Below are 19,053 nucleotides of genomic sequence, written 5' to 3' on the forward strand. Positions count from 1 at the left end.
AAGAAAGAAAGAAAGAAAGAAAGAAAGAAAGAAAGAAAGAAAGGAAGGAAGGAAGGAAGGAAGGAAGGAAGGAAGGAAGGAAGGAAGGAAGGAAGAAATCTATTTTCTAACATATCAACTCAACAGTGTGAAAGGAGCTGGAGAGATGGCTCAGCTGTTAAGAGCACCAGCTGCTCTTCCAAAGGATCTAGGGTGGTTTACAACAGTCTAACACCAGTTCCAGAGGCCTCACTGCTGTCTTCTGGCATCTACAGGCAGTAGGCATGAACACAGTGCCCATATGCACATGTAAGTAAGACACTCACATGCATAAAATAGTAAGGAGGAAACGTGTCAAGTTCTCACACAAGGACCAGGAACAGCCCCACCCAAAGGCTGTTCCATACAGGGTGCTTGCTTCTTCTCCTGGCTCTGGCAGCTGAGGATTGGGCTACATACAGCTGCTTTCTCAGAGTGCAAAGACTCTCAGCTTTGCAGCAGTACCTGAGCTTCCTGTGGCAGTTGGAAGGCATCGATCCTGTCCGTCAGGTAGGTGGTGAGCTGTTTGTCCAGCTCCCCCAGGCTCTCCTTCAGCACCTGAAGCATGTGATCAGCCTCGCGGAGGACCTGGAGTTGCTTCTCCAAAGAAATCTGTTTGCTCTCCGCCTGCACAGAGGAGACATTTCCTTTGTAACGGCTCAGCACAAATATAAATAGCTGAATGTGCCTTCTGGCCTTGCAGATTATAATAAAGTACTGGTTCAAGACTGTAGCTCTTCTTATAAATAATTAATAACCATCAATAATAAGAGTGCAAATGTTCTTCTAGTATCTCATGGACACAGTGGCTGAACCTCTCATTTTTTAAAAAAAAATAATTGATTTATTTTCATTTTATGTACATTGGTAATTTGACTACCTGCATGTCTATGTGAGGGTGTCAGATCCCCTGGGACAGGAGTTAAAAAGAGATGAGAGCTGCCATGTAGGTGCTAGGAATTGAACCAAGGTCTTCTGGGAGAGCATCCACTGCTTTTATCCGCTGAGCCATCTCTCCGGCCCCTGAATCTCTCATTTTTACTTCTATTTTGTATACTACGACAAAATACAAGTACAAAAAGATCCCCCATAGGACATATAAAACAGAATAAAAAGGTGTCTTTTAGGTGACTGGCTTAGCGGCTAAGGGTACTATTGCCTTAGTAGATAATGGGGGTTTGATTCCCACCACGGTGGATCACAAACATCTGTGCCCCAGCTATAGGGGGTCAGATACCTCCTTCTGGACAACATGACCGCTAGACACATATAGGACACAAACATCTATGCATATATATATATATATATATATATATATATATATATATATAGTGTCTTTAAGTAAAATTTGTAACTTCTAATTATTTTTATTTTACTAGAAATATAAAGCAATTTTAAGAATCACCAATGCCTAACCAAAAAAAAAAAAAAGGACATAGTAAGAATGTCTATCAAGTAAATAAATGCCTAATTTTTTTTTCTAAAATTGAGAACAAGTTCTAACAGTGCACATGTGAGTCAAACCACTAATTGCCACACATCTTTGGATTAAGCACCATGATATTTTTAGTCTAGATCTCAACAGTTGTTATTTAGTAATCTGGTATAGCTATCTAACGATCAACTCAACCTTCTTGCAAAAGAACAAGGCCCCTTCTCTTATCACTGATATGTATATGCATGTTGAGATATCATGTGAACATGAGCCAAGTGATGTAGCTTTCATAACAGTTAATGTCAAATTCTGATGGCCCTTCTCGTTCTTAGGACATACATATAGACGTTATTATTCTTAAACATAACTGTAATACTATTCTTACAGAAAATTGCATGATTCACAAACAATCTCAAAGAGGTGTTAGAGACAGAGGGTAACTGCGAACTTAACACAGAGCCTTGTGTGTACTGCTCAAGCGCTTTCCCACTGGGCTACATCCAGTATCTGACGAAGTTTGGCTTGGTTTGATTTTTGGCTTGGCTTGGCTTGGCTTGGGATTGGTTTGTTGAAACAGTATCTTACTGTGTGCTTCACCTGGCTTAAGACTCCATATACAGACTATTCTTGCCTTCAAGTTCAGAGATCTTCTTGCCTCTGTTTTTGGATTAAAGGCATATACCACCATGGATGTTTGTTATTTGTTTGCCGTTTGTTTGTTTAATCAAGCTGTGTCTGACCTACAAATATCAGGTCTATTCTTCTATACTTACTTCAAAGCCCTTAGAGGCTCCCATTAACATTGGCGGCCTACTTTAACTCCCAACACACCAAAACATTATCTAAAGAGGATCAATGTATACTTTACCAGGTGTAACCGGCACGGAAGCTCCGAATGAGAGGGAGCTCTCAGAGTTAGCCTGTGGTAGTGACTACCTAATCACACTGCGCCTGTCTGGTTCTCACCGAGTGACTCAGCTCTTCGTAGCGGCTGTTAAAAGCCTCCAGCTTCTCGCTGATTATGTCATCCAGGATCCCGCCGTCAATCAGAGTCTGCCCAAGCTCCCGAATCTGGGTGCGATTATCCGCTGGGTGACGCAAAACAGACTCAAGAGACTGCAGTTGGGCCGAAAAAAAATAATAATAGTACATTCAATGGGTCTAAATGGATCAAGATCTGCAAAATGCCATCTTAAGCCAAATATTAATTCCACTTTCTGGAAATCTATTTAAGAAACAAATAATGACAAATATTAAGGAAATAACTAATTCGCAAAATTATCCACTATAGATTAACAAATTCACAAAATTTAAAAAAAAAACACTTCAAGAACATGTGATGATATAATTGCATAAAATGATCTGAATAATTATTAATTTTATGAGAAACTCTCAGTGTGAGATACAAAACTGTACTCTACAAAAAAAATTATCTCGTGTTATTAACTACATTGGTGAAATTAGAGATCCATTTTTCTACCTCATGATACAGAAATACACTAAGTATTTCTATGTATACAGTTTTATAGACACAAGTCCAACTAACCTTATACATGAAATACCACTCCCATTCTGCAAATGGGGAATCTGAAAGCCAAGTTCCATTTAACAAACGAGAGTCAATTAAAAACAACAACAACAACAACAACAAACTAAGGCTCCAAACTATTTCCAAAGCTATTAGGACTATGAGCCCTTTGACTGCATTTAGTGCCCTGCAGTATACATGCATAAAAGGAATGCTGATAATAAAGAAAAAATACAAGGGGCTGGAGAGATGGCTCAGTGATTAAGAGTACTGACTGCTCTTCCAGAGGTCCTGAGTTCAAATCCCAGCAACCACATGGTGGCTCACAACCATCTGTAATGGGATCCGTTGCACTCTTCTAGTGTGTTTCTGAAGACAGCGACAATATATATATGAAAGAAAGAAAGAAAGAAAGAAAGAAAGAAAGAAAGAAAGAAAGAAAGAAAGAAAGAAAGAAAGAAAGAGGGGGAGGAAGGAGGGAGGGAGGAGAGAGAGAGAGAGAAAGAAAGAGAGAGAAACACAAAATGTATTAAAGTGTTTATCATGGAGCCTGGATTTCTAGACTGTATATGTACGCTCTATGAGGAAAGCGTGTCTGTTGTCTGTTTATTTAATGGGCATCTACTGGGTTCCATGCTGTCTACTACATGCATGTTCCATGCATCTTCTACTCTGCTGTGTTTGAGAAGTGACAGTTCTCTTCCTGCACAGCATCCATCTTCAGGAATGTAGCCCCATTCACCCCCACCGCATATCTCTCTGACTTCCCATTCTGCTGTTCATTGGATCCCCAAATTTCCCTACTACTTCTGTATAAATGTAACCTCTTTGGTTACACTGTAATTCATTTCTGAAGTAATTACCACAGTATTGTGTGTACTCCTGGGCTCGAAACTGCAGAACCAGGAAACCTGCAGGATATTTCTTGGCTCCAAGAGCCTGAAGTCCAGCCTTGCCTCCCAGCCCCCCAGTGGGAGTCCCTGTCTTCACGAATGCACATAGCAGCCTGCTTTAACTTTTCACATCTGACAATGATGAGCTAGAAGCCACCTGAATCATGGTTCGCACCATAGTCATAAGTGCAAAGAAACAAAACAGGGTTTGTTCAGAGCATGGTGAAATGAACTGGACCCTACGAGTGACCACCGCTGTGTCTAAAACGCACTCATGTAGCTCCTGCCTTACAAAACTGATTATAAAGAGTTCCCAGGGGCCAGTGAGATGGCTCAGTGGGTCAAAAGGAGATTGCCACAAACCCTAACGACCTGAATTTGATCCCTGGGATCTATGTTGCAAGGGGGAAAATAACTTTTACAAATTGTGCTCTGACCTCAACACATCCTATTGTATGCACAGATGGAAAGATAGATAGATAGATAGATAGATAGATAGATAGATAGATAGATAGATAGATAGATAGATAGATAGATAGAGACAAACATACAGACACAGACAGGATGACAGAGAGACAGAGAGACAGACAGACAGACAGACAGACAGACAGACAGACAGACAGACAGACAGACAGACAGATAGATAGCACATCTGTCCTCATCACAGTGAAAATAACTATGGCTCAGACATCAGGTGCCAACCTCCAGAGCTTCATGAACAGCTTCTGCCCTCTCAGGCAGGGCCTCCGTGCTCTTCACGCGCTCCTCCAACGTGTTCAACCACGTGGTCTCAAGGTCCAAATAGTGAAGCAGCTCCACCCAACAAGACCAGACCTCCTAAGGAATGTGAAGGGAAAATTAAAACGGAAGAGAAGCCATAACCATACGTCATCCCTTCGATCAATAAGAACTCCATTTCAGTGAGTAATATACAGGAATCCAGAAGCCAGCGAAGCTAGAATGTCAAATAAATGAGACAAAACTAAATTTTCAATAAACTAGGAGCAATTAAGATGGGGGGAGAAGGAAAAATGGAAAAGAGGCTGCCTCGGTTTCCAGTAAAATGAATTCCAAGGACCTGGTTAAATGTTAAATAAAAAAAAAAAACTGAATAATTAATAGGGGAAAATACAGCAGAGAAATACATTTTTTGTTTGTTTGTTTGTTTTAAAGAAAATGTAAGAGCTGGAGATTTAGCTCAGTGATTACAACCTGTACTTGCCTGACAGACAAAGACCCTAGGTCCAATCCCCAGTACCACCACCACCAACAACAACAACAACAACATCATCATCATCATCTACACCACCACTAACAACAACAATAACAACACCCCCAGAAAAAGCAAAGGTAAAAACCATTCAGGATATTTTTTAATAGAAACTTAAATCCCCTAGGACATACCCAATTCCAATCCCTAGAGAACTGATGGGAGTAGATGTCTCTGTAGCCATCTGGACTTCCTTCCAAGTTAATAAGGGTAGACACATAAGAGGGTGGACCCCTTTTACCAAAACAGGAGCCAGGTAGTCCTGCGTTCTCCCTCCTCAGAGTTCTGAGGTAGGAGAGAAGCCAGGGAAGGCATGCATTTAGAGCCTTCTGTCCCCTTGCTCCAGGAGAGGATCTTATCTGACTGCTAAGATCAGAGCTCTGCACAAAATCCCCCGCATCTGTCTTCTCTACCGAGTTAGGGCACAGTCCCATCCACACCCCACATCAGCTCTGCTCCCCAGAACAGGGATCCGCCGGTATTTCTCGAGCGGTACAGAGAAGGTATTTCAGACTTTAGGGGTGACATCCGTAGTTTGTCATAGCTTCATCTTTAGTGTTGGTATACAGGTGTTTACTCCATGTTCAATCCTTTAGAAATATCACTCTTAACCAAATCAAAAAAAAAAAAAAAAGTACTTTTTTTTTTCAGGGCAGGGTTTCTCTATGTAGCCCTGGCTGGTCCAGATCTCAGGTGTAGGCCAGGCTGGCTTTGGGCTTGGAGATGCTTCTTTCTCCCTTCCAAGAGCTGGGATTAAAGGCATAGGACACCATTCCCTAGTTCAAACTACACAATTTAGACCTGAGGCCTCTACCATAATTTGCTGACTCTTGGATCAGAGCAAACGAAGGAGGAGATTTCTAGTCCCCCTCCTCCATTAATCTTGCAAGAGGCGGGCTGAAAAATCTGCTCAGATCTTACAAGAAGTACAATGAGTCAACTTAGTTTAAATCTTCCCTCGGCATTATCAGAACTCACAAGAATGTAGTTGCTTATTGTAGGGTGTGTTTCATTTAAATTTGAATAACTCAAAAACGCTTCTTAAAGCTTTTTGACCAGAGATTCTTTTTTATAGCCATGAAGATGAGAAAGCACCTCATAAAAATAATCCCACAGAATAATCTAGATCTTCTGTCTGATAGGCAGCGAGATTCTCTACCTAAAAATGCAATGAAATCCCTGCACACTGAAGTTCTTTTTCCCTCCAGAAAACATTAGACACTACTCAAAATAAAAAATAAAGTAAAATCTATGTAGTCGGCCAGGTAGAAGAGAGCAGGCTGAATTGAGACAGTTGGGAAGTTGGGGACTAAAAGGGACTCTGTGGCTCCTCTATAACCAGAATACACTTGAGAGCATACAAAACCGGCTGGGATCGATTATCACTACTGAACCTCCTGAGAAATGCAGGCAGGTCTTGGTCCCCTTTTAAAACAAAACAAACAAAAATCTCTCTCGTTTTTTTGTCTACGTGATCCATAAAAATTACTTTTATAATCCGATGTTTGATAAAGTAATGGAGCTTGCTTGCTTGCTTTCTTCTTCTTCTTCTTCTTCTTTTTTTTTTTTTTTTGTAATGAGACAGGGAAATGAGCATTGCACAGCAGAGCTGGGATCTCAGGATGGTACCCCAGGGGCAAACAAGCTCTTACCTCCAGCGTGTGGCACTTCCCTCGAATTCTATTGCAGAGTAGCTGGTAGCTCTCCAGCACCTCATTGAACTCCGACGTCAACTCCTGGCCACCAGAGGGCACCTTGGCAGCCACCAGCTTGATGCTGTCCTTCAGAATTTTCACCCTCACCTCCTTCTGCAGCACATCCTCTTTTGCCCTCTGTCCCAAGAAAGGAGTAATTTAAAACATGGTTCTCTGTGACTCATATCTTTCTTTAAAAACTATAATAATAAGAACTAATCCAATACCAAAACTACTAAATGATTCTATATGCCTCAGTAGAACACTATTTTAAAAATTCTGTAACTTGAGGTTTTTTTTTTTTAAAGAAAAATGCTAAAAATAAAATTTCACTCTTCTAGTTTCCAATTCCCCATGTTCACAACAGTTTCTTTTAATACCCCCCAGAGTTTAGAGGCAAGTTATCCTAAATAGTGTCTACTGACAAGATATTATTTTCAAATTCTGGGCCCAGGGTAGGAATCTAAATGAACTCATTTTAAATGACCACTGGAGGTCTGCACACATTAAATTGAAATAAATAAACACACACACCCCCAAAATGGCAGGGCACTGTGGCAGGGGCATCTATTAAAATGTCCCACAAATCCTCGTAAAAACGTTTTTCTCCTAGAACATGGGTCCCTCCATCCTTCCAATAATGAAGATGAAGAAGTTCCTCTGGACAACCTGATCCAGAAATAGCTGCTTCCTGGCTTTCTATCTGTGTCCAAGGTGCTCAATCTCACATGCAGGAAAACCTACCTGCAGTCGTCTTTAACTTCCCCCTTTAGCTTGCTTTATTGCTTAATGGATTTCAGCTCTCCCAGGGTGAGGGAAAAAGTAATTAAGTGTAGTGGCTTTTAAATTCCTAATGGCTGTTTTAAAGAATAAAAATAAATAGAGTGTTGCCCAATCGGGGATCTTAATCTCATTTTTCTTCACTGTCAACTACAATGGCTTTTAAAATCAGCACCAAAACTACAGCTCCAACAGTGTGAGTGATAAATGAGGTAGTCATTCTTTATATAGTAATCTACTTTTAAATATTTTCAGTACTAAAAGTAGTTTAAAAACTTTCCAAAAGGAGCTACTGAGAATTATATATATTTTGATCCCCTGACACAGATTAAATAAGTCTCTTTTCATATGTACTGACTCAAGATCGCATGCATGAATGTCACATAGAATCTTTTTAAAAACTACCTGCACAGAAAAGTTTGCCATAGTTATACTACTAGTTGAGTTAACCAACTCCGGGGATGTTCTGGGGTTCCCATGTGCTCCCAATACTGACTGGAATATAGCCTTTGCCTCCTGCTCCAAGGACATTCTGGGGCTCCCTGGGTCCCCAGGAATGAGTAGAATCAAACCCATTAGAACTAGAATAACCTCCAAGCCTCCTTCGCGCCTTACCAAAAATTACCCTTCCTGGAAACAGTGACAGAAGTCACACAGTACCGTGACTAGAATTAATGCCATGAAATATACACCATGAACCTGCGTAAAAGTGGTAACAATTTATATTATATGTGTTTATTACAATAATAAAAGAAAAGTCAGTTTCCCCTCATAACCCTTCTTTTGAGACAAAAACCTCCAGGACTATCCACAGGGACTTCCCAGCATCGATCTACTCCAGGGTGGACTTGAACCGGTGGACTGGCATCAGCCTCTTTCCCACCTAAGATCACCACAGCTGCTCTTCACTCACTCCTCCTGAGAGCAGACTTGTTCATATGGTGATGTGCAGTGTGAGAGGTGAGGGACCGACAGGCTAATCGGGGTGACGGGGGGTGACGAGGGCAGTCAGAAGGAAGGCCTCACCTTCATTTCCTCCACCGCACTCTCGAGCTCTTCCGGAGATTTGTACTCGAAGTCCCTCTCCAGGTAGTCCTCTTCAGCCTGCGCCATCCACTCCTGCATCTCAGCCAAATCCTTTTTCAAGTTCAGGGCTTTTTCCTGACTAGCCGACAACCTGCTTTTCTGAATAGCAATCTAGGAAGGAAATGCCAATTCCACTCAGTACGTAAATTTTAATACAGTTAATGCCAAGTTCTACCCTTTAATATTTAAAGGCACTGCAAGACATTTCCAGTCTTATGTTTTAACATTCAGGTAAAACTTTTTAAGCATCCTGTGCTGGTGCTGTGTAATGTAAGAAAGGATGAAAATATAATGATTTCTATACAGCATTTTAGATGTGAACCTAACTAGAAGATATCTACTATAACCCTGAAAATAGGGTTCACAGCTGGTATTTTTTCTCCCTGGCAGACTGTACTGTACTCCCAACACTGTGAACGGTGGGCAGTAGAAACTAACGTGGTTTCTGACCTTTTAATTCCACATTAAGGAAATTCACCTAAAGCGATAAAGGTATATACATCAAGTAATTATAACACTGTCTATTATATAAAAATAAAACAGGAAGCAGAATTCCCATGGCATCCTCACATTCTAAACTGAGCCTGGAGCTGGGCACAGTCACACATTCTTATAATGCCAGCCCTTGGGAGGCAGAAGCAGATGGATCTCTGTGAATCCAGGGCTAGCCTGCTCTACAGAGTAAGACCTGTACTCAAAAATGTTCATAAAAATAAGGGAAAAAAACTGAGGATGAAAAAGAACTATTATAAAAGATGTCCATAAGACATTACCCTATAAAATGTTGGTTAGAAAGTAGAAGATAGGACTGGAGAGATGGCTCAGTGGTTAAGAGCACTGACTGCTCTTCCAAGGGACCTGAGTTCAAATCCCAGCAACCACATGGTGGCTCACAACCATCTGTACAGCGACAGTGTACGCACATACATACATCTTAAAAACAAACAAACAAACAGAAAGTAGAAGATAGACATTGGAGAGATGGCTCAATGGTTAAGAGCACTTGCTGCTCTTCCAGAGGATGCAGGTTCAATTCCCAGGACCCACATGATGGCTCACAGCTCCTCTGTATCTGTAACCCCAGTTCAAGAAAATCTACACACATAGACATACAAAACACCAAGGCACATAAAGTAAAGTGTTGTTTAAAAGAAGAAGGAGGAGGAGGAGGAGGAGGAGGAGAGAAGAAGAAGAAGAAGAAGAAGAAGAAGAAGAAGAAGAAGAAGAAGAAGAAGAAGAAGAAGAAGAAGAAGAAGAAGAAGAAGAAGAAGAAGAAGAAGNGAAGAAGAAGAAGAAGAAGAAGAAGAAGAAGAAGAAGAAGAAGAAGAAGAAGAAGAAGAAGAAGAAGAAGAAGAAGAAGAAGAAGAAACTAAAAAATATATTTGAAAATTGCTATCTGTCTGAATCTGGCTCAGTAACTTTGTGAAGTACTTCAGAGGAGTCTGGAAATATTTTCAGAGTTCCTCACCTAACCACAAACTCACTTCAGCTGAAAGAGATGATCGTGTCACACAGGAATCGTCCAACTTTCCCCCGACACGTCCAGTAGCCTGCTCAAATTACATGTCTGAGTGGAGGCCAGAGCTGACAGAAACCAGAGGCCAAGACAGGAACAGGATGGGCTCACAGGAATGTGGGTTAAGGAACAGTTAGTGGCTTTCCTGTTCCCTCCCTCCAAACAGGAGTACAGGCCTAAAAATAGACAAGGATCTTTTTCTTTCCATGCCCACCCTGCAAGCTAGGGTGTGTCTCTTCTAGGAGAAGCCACAACAGCACACAGTGCTCTCCCATGCTCAGCACTTGCACTCAGGCAGTTCTTGCTAAAACTATGACATGGGGGGGGGGGGCAGGGGAGTAGGGGGGTGGGTGTAAAATGCAATGTAGCCACATAAATGTAGACTCTTGGGCCCACTTCCAGAAGGTTCTTGGTTTACATTTCCTGAACAACAATAAATATTATCATTTTAGTGGATCCATAGAAAAGTTGAAAATAAAATCCACAAAATCATAACTAGACACTTGGAATTTTAGGACAGTATTAAATTCTGTCATGTTAGCATACATGAGACACATTTCTTTGCATTTTAGTTTGACATGGCCTTTGTTTACTTTTTTTAATTTTGTGTGTAGGTATATTTTGCAAAGTACCCACAAAGGCCAGAAGAGGGCATATCAAGATCATCTGGAACTGGAGTTACAGACTGTTGTATGTTGCCATGTGGGTGAGGGAAATGGAACCTGGGTCTTCAGCAAGAGCTGAAGAGATCTAAACTGCTAACCTTTCTCCCCAGCCCCAAATAGACCTATTTTTCCTAAGTACAATTATATATATATATCACTACAACTTTTTAAATTTTACTAGTGAGTGATATAAATTGTCTAGAAATGATCTAAATACTTTCTGTACCATAGATTTTATATTGTTATGAGCAAGTGGGTGAACAGATGAAAGTGAGATGGATGGATGGATATGACAGATAGGAGATGGTAATGGTAGACAATGGATGGATGAAGATGATGGAGGATGAAGGACAGATGGTTAAATGCATGGATACAGGGAGACGGGGGATAAGTAGACGGATGGATGCTCCATGGTTGCTTATTCCTCAGTATCACTGAGGAAGCATGTCCTTTATTTTCTTAGACAAAATCCCCAGCTACTTACACTATCAGATTATAAAGGAGACACAGAAATACAAACTTGGCTAGTGTATTCAGTGATATTACAAAAAAAAAACATTTTCTTGAGTTTGATCATGGCATCTTGACAAATGCCTATATTCTATGACAACAATTTCAAATTCCTGTCTGAAGCACATTTTCAGAGATAAACCGAAAATAAAATGCAAGACTAGCTACTGATAAATCTTGGAATAGGTCTATGGGTGTTTCTCTGTAGCATTATTATAACTTTCTCCTCATTAAAATATGTTCAAAATGAAGATGTTGGGCTAAAACAAGAACAAAACATTCAATCATGCCACCATAGGATTACTTCTCATTCCCTCCCCCACTGTCCACTGTCACTTCCTTCCCCACCTCTCCAGGGGATGCACTTTTCTCGGGTCATCGAAAGCTTCTACCAGGTTAAAGTGAAAGCTTGACTTTTAATTCAGATAACCTGACGCATATGCCCCTGGCTTTATTCACATCTCTTACTATCTTCGGGTTCCCATGCCCCAAGGGCACTAAGAGTTTTAAAAGCTAAAATTTTAAAAAGAGTAAAAATAAAAAGCAGTGTTGGCATGCACAGAGTTAACTCCACTCCGTCCTTCCAGAACAATCTACCTGCCCCTGGGAAGCCTCTCCTGGGTTCTTATCTCTCAGAGGGCACCACAATCCACACAGAACTCACATACACACCATTTGCCAATCTCTAGAGCCACTCAGAGCCATCCCTTCTCCATCTTACATTGTCCTCCACCCAAGCCCTGTCTCTGTTCCCAAAAGATACAGCTCACACGTGGTCTCTCTCCTGACCACAAACACGGTCTCTCCAGTCAAGAGTCATCGACTCTCAGATCTCTGCAATATCCCAATGTAAGTGACTCCCTGGCCAAACTATTGTAAAGAACTCTACCTTCTCTTCATTCCTGGCTGCCCCTCCCTGACAGTTCACCTGCCTCATAGGAATGCAAACACCTCAAGGGAAAACTTTCCCCTGGTCATTTCTGTGTCCCAGAGCACACAAAGAAGCCTGGCAGCAGACACTCATGAAGAAAATACTACACTGTGGCTAATTAATAAATATCTGCTGCTTAAAAGATTAATAGCTATAATCAGTGAATACCACACTGAAATGTCCCCAAGGCAAGGCAAGTGCCATAAATGAACGTGTGCAACTCAGTGGAAAACAGAAAGAATAGGTCAGTCCTGAGTCTCACTGAGCAAGCAGTACTCTTTCTTAATTTTAACATACACACACACACACACACACACACACACACACACACACACATATATATATATATGTATGTATGTGTGTGTATATATAATTTATACAATATACTAAAATAATAAATATATCATTCATAAAATATATTAAGATATTTAATATATTATTTATTAATATTAATATACATCTTTTATATACATTACATGTCTTTATATATTTTATATCTTTATATATATTATATGTATAAGTAATATATAAATAAGTAAATATTTATATATAATATATATTTTGTATATAAGATATATGTATCTTTATATATAATATGTCTTTAATATATAATATCTATCTTAAAACAATGAGAATATTGTTTGTATGTATGTATATCACACATACACATGCTATATGTATGTGTGTATATGTATGTATATGTATACATATATCCATGTATGCATATGTCTGTGCTTGTGTGCTTAAGTGTGTTCTATGCTTTGTGTAAAAATTGTGGCGCACTATTTTTTTGGTTTTGTTTTCGTGGTCGAGAGAAGCCAGTGACAGTGATTCTCCTTCCTAAAGAAGGTGCAAAGCTCACCTCTTTGCTGAATCTCTCCAGTTGGGACTGGTAATCCACGAGTCTTGCCTGTACCCATGTCTTGACTCCAGTGACCGGACACCTCTGAAGGCTAGTCTCTACTTCCCTCATGTTGTTCAGGGATGACTCGACTGTCTCCATTTCATTAGCAAACGCCTGAATGCAGGAGACAAGCCCATGTTAAGTCTACTCCCATGTCAGTGGACTTCAGAATCACACCTATCTACCTGGATCCTGCAAATCTTTCAAGGACATAATGCCTGAGAGTCAGGATTCTCAGCTGCTTAAGAGATGACTCACTTCAAGAAACTCATTTCATTAATTTGGCATTTAATACAGTCGCTTGCTAAAAATTAAATTAGAATTACCTGAATCTCAGTGGGAAGTATGACTTTTAATTAATTTAGAGTAGCAGTTCTCAACCTGTAGGTAGAATCCCTTTGGGGGGGGGGGTCACATATCAGACAGCCTGCATACCAGATATTTACATTATGATTCATAACAGTAGCAGAATTACAGTTCTGAAGTAGCAACGAGAATGACTTTATGGTTGGTGTGCGCCACACCATGAGGAACTGCACTAAAGGTCACAGCATTAGGAAAGCTGAGAACCACTGCTCTAGAGAGACCTGATGATTCTCAAGTATAAATTGTGTTGCTAGCATATTTCATTTGCTAGATATGCTACTCAGAAAGGCTCATTGTGTGGTACAATGGCAGCAGCATGCTTGTGGTAATCATTACATTGAGATCATCATCTTAACAGAAGAAAACAGCTTCCCAAGAAATAAATTCACTCTTGTTCTCATCACCAAACCTATAGCCACAGACGACAGTACAATATGAGCAATCTGTCTGTCCTTTCTTAGCTGCGAAGCCAGAAGAAAAGCTTTACAATAAAAGACTCTTTATCTAGACTTCAGAAGCCCTATTCTTACAATTTTAATAACGGCAAGTGACAGAGAGCGAGAAGAGAATGGTATTTATTCCGGTAGGGTTGCCGGAGCGGCGGCACTCACAGCACATTGCTCAAGCTGACTCTGCAGAGCAGGAGCGTCTCCTTGGGCAGCCTGTTCTTTCCTGAGGAAGTCTCTGACGCCATTCATCCACTTCTCGATGACTTCTGAGTCAGCCTAAATCGAACACAATGACAGAGGGGGATATTACTCGGTGACATACAACCCGGGACGTCTCAAGATCTACCGGGACCAAAGAAAAAAGCAACTTCTCAAAACTCGGTAACATCATTTTCATTTATTTCATTTCCTCTTTGAAGTCTCCCAACTTGGAAAAATAAGTCTTCAGTTTATCCTCAAGTAAACATTTCCAAAAAAAAAATGGCACTTTGGTGATCGTTCCACAAGTCTCAAGCCACTCTGGAATAAACTATTTTACTTAAATGCAAGCAATATTTAGGACTAAGATTCAAATTACAGGAAAAATGCTACTCTAGACATAGTCAATACAAAAAAAAATTTTGCTTTCAACTAACTTAGAGCAATTTTTTCTCGGAAGTTACTGGAACTAGGAGTGAGCACACAGCATCATGAAGGAACGTGACACAGCACTCTCCAATCGTCCATGCAACACCTCCTTCTTTGAAAACAGAACTAGCCACTGTCTGGTATATTTCAGTTCTTTTAACCACTCAGAGTTAATAAGTACAAAGAGAAGGCAAACGTTTTCTAGAAAGTAGGCTTTAGAGAGGAGATTGCAAAGGGATAGCTGTATAGAAGTCAACTGCAGCCACACTTAAACTTCAATACTAAAGCGGTAGCCATCTTCCCCGAAGCCCCCTACTCTTTCATGGGTTAGTCTGCCTTGCTAATTCCCCTAGTGTTCCCCCCGAGTCCCCTTCAGTTCTTTCTTGATCACTCCTAGAAATAGAAATAAACCTGAATGGTCAATTCAAAAGTGACCACCATGTGTCTCCCTAGTCCTGTGAAGGCTAAATATTCCTTCTTTTGTGACATTAACAGGGCAATATAGCCAGGTAATGCACAAACCATTCTGATCCACATACTCTGGAAACAACAAAAAAATATACCAAACAAAACCAACTATTATTATTCTTATGAAGCTGGAATGAACCGTAAAGACAGAGCTTGCCATACACCTATGGCAAGTTACACCTATAAAATAGGCTACACCTATAAAATACTACCTAAAACCACTTTAGATTTTTCTTATCGTGAAGTTGTCCCATGATTCTTTTGGGTTAACTTGTTTGTTCTTAAATATATCAGGAGCAACATAAAGACTCACTAAAACCCCAGTATTCTCAATAATTACCTCAAAATAAGCTTCCCCTACCAAACATTGCCTAACAGATGGATAGTTGTGCTATAGAACTTGATCATTATAAATACCAAATTTTGTTTTATTATGCCGACAATAGCAATTTAAAAAACAGGCCAGCAACAAGCCAACAGAATAAATTAAAACTTTTAACATTTCCACTCTCCCATCCAGCCTCTCCTCCTAACTTTCCTCTACTTGGAAAGTGGACAGAGGAACACAATTTTCTATTGGGTACGTGGTTTGGGTCGGCTTGGATAGCCCAGCAGATAGGAGCACCCATTGCTCTTACAGAGAAGCAGGGTTCTGTCCTCAGCACCCCCAAGACAACTCACAACTGTCTTGAATTCCAGCTCCAGAAAAAAGTCCAGCGCCCTCTTCTGGCCTCCATATGTACTGCATGCCCATGTTACAAGTATAGATGTGCAAGTTCACAGATAGGCACTTAAGATTTAAAAATAAATCACTAAAAATAAAAACTTGTTTCATGAAGCATGCCTTTTGAAATTGCCCGTTTACCCCCATTGCATTGTTTGTTTTGTTTTTTGTTTTTGTTTTTCGAGACAGGGTTTCTCTGTGTAGCCCTGGATGTCCTGGAACTCACTCTGTAGACCAGGCTGGCCTCAAACTCAGAAATCCGCCTGCCTCTGCCTCCCAAGTGCTGGGATTAAAGGTGTGCGCCACCACCGCCCGGCTTCCGTTGCATGGTTAATCTCCATTCTAAACTCCTAAAGAACATAGTATTTCTGCAGTACTAGGAAATCCATCGAAGCTAATTTTGAAAGAGAAAAGTAGTTTCACAGTTAAGATTTTTCATTAACACATAGAGGTGCCTCATACCCCAAGAGGGCTAACAGCCACAGTCAGCTCTGACTAAAATAGACAGCTTTAACTCATCACATTATAAACAGGGACCTTGCTAGAGAGCTGATACTTCCAAATCCTAGAACTTAGATCCTGTCAAGAGATGCCCAGGAATGCCAGAGTGAAGCTGTGTTTGCTAAAAGTCAGGTACTTGGTTTTTTGTTTGTTTTGTTTGTTTTTGTTTTTGTTTTTTAATTGCTGTCAGCATTAACATTTTTTTTTCAGTCCTATAACTGTTTTAAAGTCCCTGGGAAATGGCCAGCTGAAAGAACTCAACCATGCTTTATCTGATGGGCATAGTCAAAGATGGACACAGTCAGAGAGCTCAGCAGAAGAAAGGTCAAGGAAATGGGAACCAGTCCAAACTTTAAAAATGCCTTGCAGGGGCACATTTACTAGACGCACCACCCTGTAGGCACACTACGTAGCAAGGGTCACTAATGAAGACTAGCTGCCACCAGCCTGCAGAGAGTACAGAGACTCAGCTCACACTCCTCTTTCACACGCCCCAGACTATCTATTTTTCCCTGGGAGGAAAAATCTTCTCATGTTCCCGTAGCAGAAACTGCCGGTTGATACCACAAGCCAGCTCATCTGAAGTCAGGGTTAACGCACGGTACAAGACTAAGAACAGTTTTGAACCTAATTCCAAGCAAGCTTTAAAGAAATACTGGCCAGGATGAAGGACTCTGGTCAGGTCCATTCAGGGGAGCAGAGGACATGGAGCCACATTTCTCCACAACTTTCCAAGCAAACGTATAAGGCCGCATATTTCTCACCAGATCCAATCAGAGGTAAGGATACATCCTGGTGCACTTCCTGCCAGGGTCCCTCCTGGCTACCTACGAATGATCAAACGCATCAGGTGCAGTCGAGTTGAACAAATTTGTTAAGGGAAGTCAGAACATGTGGCTTGTTCTCTTATATTGAACATCTGTCTCCAGCATTTCTCCATCTGTCCCTGGACACGGGGCTTACAGGTTAGCCTTGTTTCATGGATCTCCTATGCAGTCACCAAAACTTATAATCTAAGTCTGGCTCTCACTTTAGTTCCTCAGCTAAATCCCAGAGAACATGAAAGAATTCACAAGAACAATACAGGCTCTCTAGTCATTTACAAAATCACACCACCAAAGAGCTTAGGGGGACTGGAGAGATGGCTCAGTGGTTAAGAGCACTGACTGCTTTTCCAGAGGTCCTGAGTTCAATTCCCAGCAATCACATGGTGGCTCACAATCATCTGTAATGGGATCTGATGTCCTCTTCTGATGTGTCTGAAGACAGCTACAGTGTACTCATATCATAAAATAAATAAATAATCTTTAAAGCACTTAGGATTCTACAATCTACAACAACAAACAAAATGGCTTCTTTGTCTCTATCCAACTTGCTGAACAAACACAAGAATACACTCACATGTACGCACACAGTTCTTTAAAGAACTTCTCTTCTTCTAAATAAACTGGTTTAAAGTTCCCAGGAGGAGCTCGGGAGGTGGCTCAGACAGTAAACTGCATGGGGACCTGAGACTGTGACCTGCAGAACCCACATACTGGCAAAGGTACGATCCCTGGGAAACAGGGAGGCTCCTGGGGTTCACTGGCCAGTCAGAGTTGCCTAACCTGGGAACCCCAGGTCCCGGAGACCTTGTTTTAAAACACAGTGCAAAGACAATGATCTGGCCTTTGGCCTCCACACATATTCTCATAAGCACATACATCTTTTCTCTCTGTGTGTATGTTTGTGTGTCTCTGTGTGTGTGTGTGTGTGTGTGTGTGTGTGTCTGTATGTGTGTCTGTGTGTGTGTCTGTGTCTGTCTGTCTGCCTGTCGGTCTGTCCCTGTCTACCCATCTCAGTCTCTCTGACACACACACACACCATTGCCAGTAAATTTCTAATAAAAATGTCTACAAAAGAAAATTAATCGGTCCTCGTCTAAGACAGTAATCATTTCTCATTCTCATTTTTACTCATAAATATTCAAGTACGATGAAATTGCTAATAACATGGTTATTTAGAAGACCTTAAAATACCACAGATTCTCCTTTGGAATGGTGAAAAGTTTTAAAAGCATTGACCATCCCTCTAGAAAACTTCTTGAGTGGGCAACACCCTGGGGCAGATCCCAGAGAGGAAATGTAGGGTCAGTGAAACAATCAATCGCATTGCACCTTACCCTGCCCGCATCCTGAGCTGGAGATAGAAAGCATTTGAGAGCTCGGAAGCTCCGGACAGGAGAGCCTGAGAGTCGAGGGTGCACTGCAGCCCCTCACACTGGACTACAGCCACATAGCTGGCATTTTTCCCTTCCTGCTCCCCCATCGGCTGGAATGTATGTGGATCCTTAAGCTGTTCATTTCTGCCTGGGACGGGGACAAAAAACCAGCCTTGAAAATAGAATCAGCGTAGCAATTTGAAGTAAAGAGCTTCCTATTCTACACCGTTTGGCCACATTCTGGAGCCCGTAGCAGACACGACCTGGGGTTTCAACGGATTCCAAAAGCCTACGCAAAAGGCTGTTATATAAAAACGGTGTTCTGTCACAGGGAGGAAGACAAAGAATAGCACTGCCACCACATCAACACATCTAAACCTGTGTCCCTAAATCCAAGGTGTGGGATGGCCATTGTCCCCTGCAATGAGTGAAAATGATGGGGGAAGGGGTAATACTTTAATTACTATATCAGGCTTGTACTCTCTAGA

The 19,053-nt window shown here is 41.1% G+C and overlaps 1 protein-coding gene across 7 annotated transcripts in view; it reads right to left on the bottom strand.

The window, feature by feature from the left end:
* Positions 1–19,053, bottom strand: part of Utrn (utrophin) — a 494,125-nt gene that overhangs the window by 303,171 nt on the left and 171,901 nt on the right. For all 7 annotated transcript variants that reach the window (XM_021221246.2, XM_029532896.1, XM_029532895.1 and 4 more), the window contains 7 exons: positions 14,208–14,321; positions 13,189–13,344; positions 8,645–8,815; positions 6,797–6,976; positions 4,577–4,711; positions 2,420–2,569; positions 484–645 (listed from right to left, as the gene is read on the bottom strand). In XM_021221246.2, the coding sequence (XP_021076905.1) occupies positions 484–645; positions 2,420–2,569; positions 4,577–4,711; positions 6,797–6,976; positions 8,645–8,815; positions 13,189–13,344; positions 14,208–14,321 (1,068 nt within the window). The remainder of the gene's footprint in view (positions 1–483; positions 646–2,419; positions 2,570–4,576; positions 4,712–6,796; positions 6,977–8,644; positions 8,816–13,188; positions 13,345–14,207; positions 14,322–19,053) is intronic.

The sequence above is a fragment of the Mus pahari genome, chromosome 21 (genome assembly GCF_900095145.1).
Source record: "Mus pahari chromosome 21, PAHARI_EIJ_v1.1, whole genome shotgun sequence".
NCBI classification, from domain to species: Eukaryota; Metazoa; Chordata; class Mammalia; order Rodentia; family Muridae; genus Mus; species Mus pahari.